This window comes from Cynoglossus semilaevis, chromosome 12 (assembly GCF_000523025.1).
Source record: "Cynoglossus semilaevis isolate Cse_v1.0 chromosome 12, Cse_v1.0, whole genome shotgun sequence".
NCBI lineage: Eukaryota > Metazoa > Chordata > Actinopteri > Pleuronectiformes > Cynoglossidae > Cynoglossus > Cynoglossus semilaevis.
The window spans coordinates 721,001-723,999 of NC_024318.1; the positions used below are offsets into that span (position 1 = coordinate 721,001).

Here is a 2,999-nt window from a genome sequence, read left to right on the forward strand (position 1 = left end):
TCTGGCTCAGGTTCCTGTGTTGATCACCTGATCCCTTCATCCAAACCTGGATGTATTTACACATTAGTTTAACAGTGTTTGTCTGACGGCTGATGGAGCTGACGGAGTCCCAGCCTCATCCTCATACTCTGTCTCTCTTCCTCGTCTCCATGCCCCCCAGCGTTGGTAGAAACATGATGATGTTGAAGACATTCCTCACTTCTTCCCTTTGTTTGCCTCAGACGTCTGTCTCCCTGAGGCAGGTGACGGTTCTCAGACGGCTCTCCACTGCTGTAATCATCTTTATAATCACATGTTAATTTTAACATTTCACGTGGCACATTTCTGGTTTTCTTTAAAAAAAATTAAAAAAAAGTCTGTTTGGTTGCCAGAGGGGATTTGAAGAAATATTGGAAATGACACGATCCTGCTTTGGTGTGCTTTTGTTCTGACAGGAAAATGTCATAAAAACCTCCACAGTCAGCTGATCATAAACATCTGACAGGAAAAAAAAAACCTGGATTAGATTAGACCGAGGATGTTTTAATCTCACGATGTCAGAGACACGTGTGTCGGTTCAGAAGATTTCTGACTCTCTCTGCGTGTGTGTGTGTGTGTGTGTGTGTGTGTGTCTGTGTGTGTCTCAGGAGTGGGAGTGAGGCCCTGCAGCAGCTCCCGGCCCGTTGGCTGTCTGAGGTCCTGGAGGAGGTCAGAGTCAGCGATCCATCGTCCAAGCTGTGTGCCACACGACGCAGTGCTGGAATACCCTTCTACATACAGGTGTGCTGTGTTTTCTAGAGGGTTAAAACTCTGCTGAATTCAGGTGCAGTTTCTTTTTTTCAAATTTTAAATATTATTGTTTTGGTATTTTTATGTTTTAGTCTCCTAACCTTCAGTGAGATCGACTTTGTCAGAGATGATCTTTTTAAATAAGACTTTTCTTTTTGGTGGAAAGAGTAGGAGAAGAAAAATGGAGCTGCTGACAAAGCAGAGGAAGTCTGAGGACATGCAGATGTCCGGGCTCTGTCAGAGTTTGGGGCTGCATTTCTGCAGTCAGTCATACAATAGTAACAGTACAGTTAAAAAAAAAAAATTATTTAATTTTGCCGAAGACGATGTGATGTTTATCATGCAGTCATTGATGAATCCAAAACTTTAATGGTGACTTAGCACTTTCCTGAACCGTTTCCATTCATCGCCACAGGCTCTGCTGTCCTCGGAGCCCAAGTCGTCCAGCTGCAGTTTACTGAAGATGACCATGAGGCAGCTGATCAGCCTGGCCATGCCGTCTGCTGACAGGAGCTCTGAAGGTTCCACTGTCCCTCAGGTGCAGTAGCCACACGTGTTAGCATGTTAGCATGTTAGCCTGTGTCATTGAATTTAAGGTGACTCTGCTCAGATCTTTAAAGATCAGCCTCTCTCCTCTCCACAGGTCCACGCTCTCAACATCCTCAGGGCTCTCTTCAGAGACACCCGTCTGGGAGAAAACATCATTCCCTTTGTCTCAGATGGGATGCAGGCGGCTGTGCTGGGATTCACCTCTGCTGTCTGGGCAGTCAGTTCACCCCTCCCTCCAATCACTCCACCAGTTTTTTTGTCTTTTTCACAAAAATTGAATTGATTGTTTTTTTGTTTTTTTTTTGCTCTTCCAGGTTAGAAACTCCTCCACTCTGCTCTTCAGCACCTTAATCACCAGAATCTTTGGAGTGAAGAAGGGGAAGGACGAGCACTCCAAAAAGAACAGGTCTCTCAGCTCTGTCAGTTGTTGTCTTCTGACACAGGGGGGCGCTGTTGCACCAGCGCCACGTCTAAAAAAGCGTCTCTGGTGGAGAAGCAGGTTTTAGCTGCTGCTGGTTGAGGGTGGTGGTGAAGGGTGGAGGTCAGTTTGACATTTCTAAAATAACAGTAAAAACTGTAGGAAATAATTCAGGAAAACGTTGTCGTCAGACGGCGTGTGAGTCTGTGGGCTGCAGCCGGAGCACAACAACACACTGATGTAGCCGAGGACGTAGCTGCTGTAGCTATAATTACCAACACAGCTACACACTGAGGTTAATGTGGGCGGAAGTGTGTGTGTGTATGTGCACCATCTTGTTTTCAGGATAAAAGCCCTTTGTCTCACACACACACACACACACACTCGAATCACGGTCGGCTGTGGAGCAGTGGAGTGGATCAGTGTTTACAGTGGACTTGGTGCTGGTGTTGATGCTCAGCTGATTTAATGACACGACTGTGAGGTCGGAACAATAGGAATGAAACAAGTGTATTTACAAAACACCACACTGTGTGTGTCGGTGTGTGTGTGTGTAAACTTCTTAAATCGTTCTGCCTCTTGATCTTTGACGAGGTATTTTTGAACCAAAAGATTGGAAAGTCATAAGAGTTACTGTTAATGTTAAAGTTTTTTTTTTTTTCTTAAATCAAACTTTTCTGAAGACGTCAGTGAGACATCTCCGACTTTCTCGTCTTTTCCCTGAGCTGCTTCTCGTGTTTTCCTTCCAACGGCAGCAGGAAACACGGCGGGACATGTGGTCCAGTCCCATCTGTATTTTTTGTCGGCTCCTGTTTCAGCTGGAACATCTTCCTCTCACCTACAGCCTTTGTCTGAACAGAGCAGAACTGTTTGTGTCTGGGTGAATGTCATAACCCCCATTGGTCGATGCCGTTCGTCACTGCTGATTGGTTTACCGTGAGCGTGACCTCATCCAGGTTCTCACACCTGTTCTGTGTTCTGCGTCCGTCCAACAGGATGACAGGACGAGAGTTCTTCACGCGGTTCCCGGCTCTCTACCCGTTTCTGCTGCAGCAGCTGGAGGAGACGGCGTCCACGGTGGAGAGGTGACGTCCGTCTGTGGTCACTGACTCTGTGTCTAACACTTAACAGCTGAATCAAGTGCACGTCCGGTTCAGACCTTTGTTTTCCTCCAGTGAGGAGTTTGGTCCCACCACTTCCCCCCGTCCACCCCCGTTCCCTCGGAGCCTTATCTTAATTTGAATCCAATTAATTGAGTGCTTTT

General features: G+C 46.5%; 1 protein-coding gene across 1 annotated transcript in view; it reads left to right on the plus strand.

Annotated features, from left to right (window-relative positions):
• Positions 1 to 2,999, plus strand: part of thada (THADA armadillo repeat containing) — a 34,263-nt gene that overhangs the window by 13,003 nt on the left and 18,261 nt on the right. The window contains exons 23-27 of the mRNA XM_008321321.3: positions 627 to 759; positions 1,184 to 1,306; positions 1,412 to 1,534; positions 1,632 to 1,723; positions 2,731 to 2,820. Of these exons, the coding sequence (XP_008319543.1) occupies positions 627 to 759; positions 1,184 to 1,306; positions 1,412 to 1,534; positions 1,632 to 1,723; positions 2,731 to 2,820 (561 nt within the window). The remainder of the gene's footprint in view (positions 1 to 626; positions 760 to 1,183; positions 1,307 to 1,411; positions 1,535 to 1,631; positions 1,724 to 2,730; positions 2,821 to 2,999) is intronic.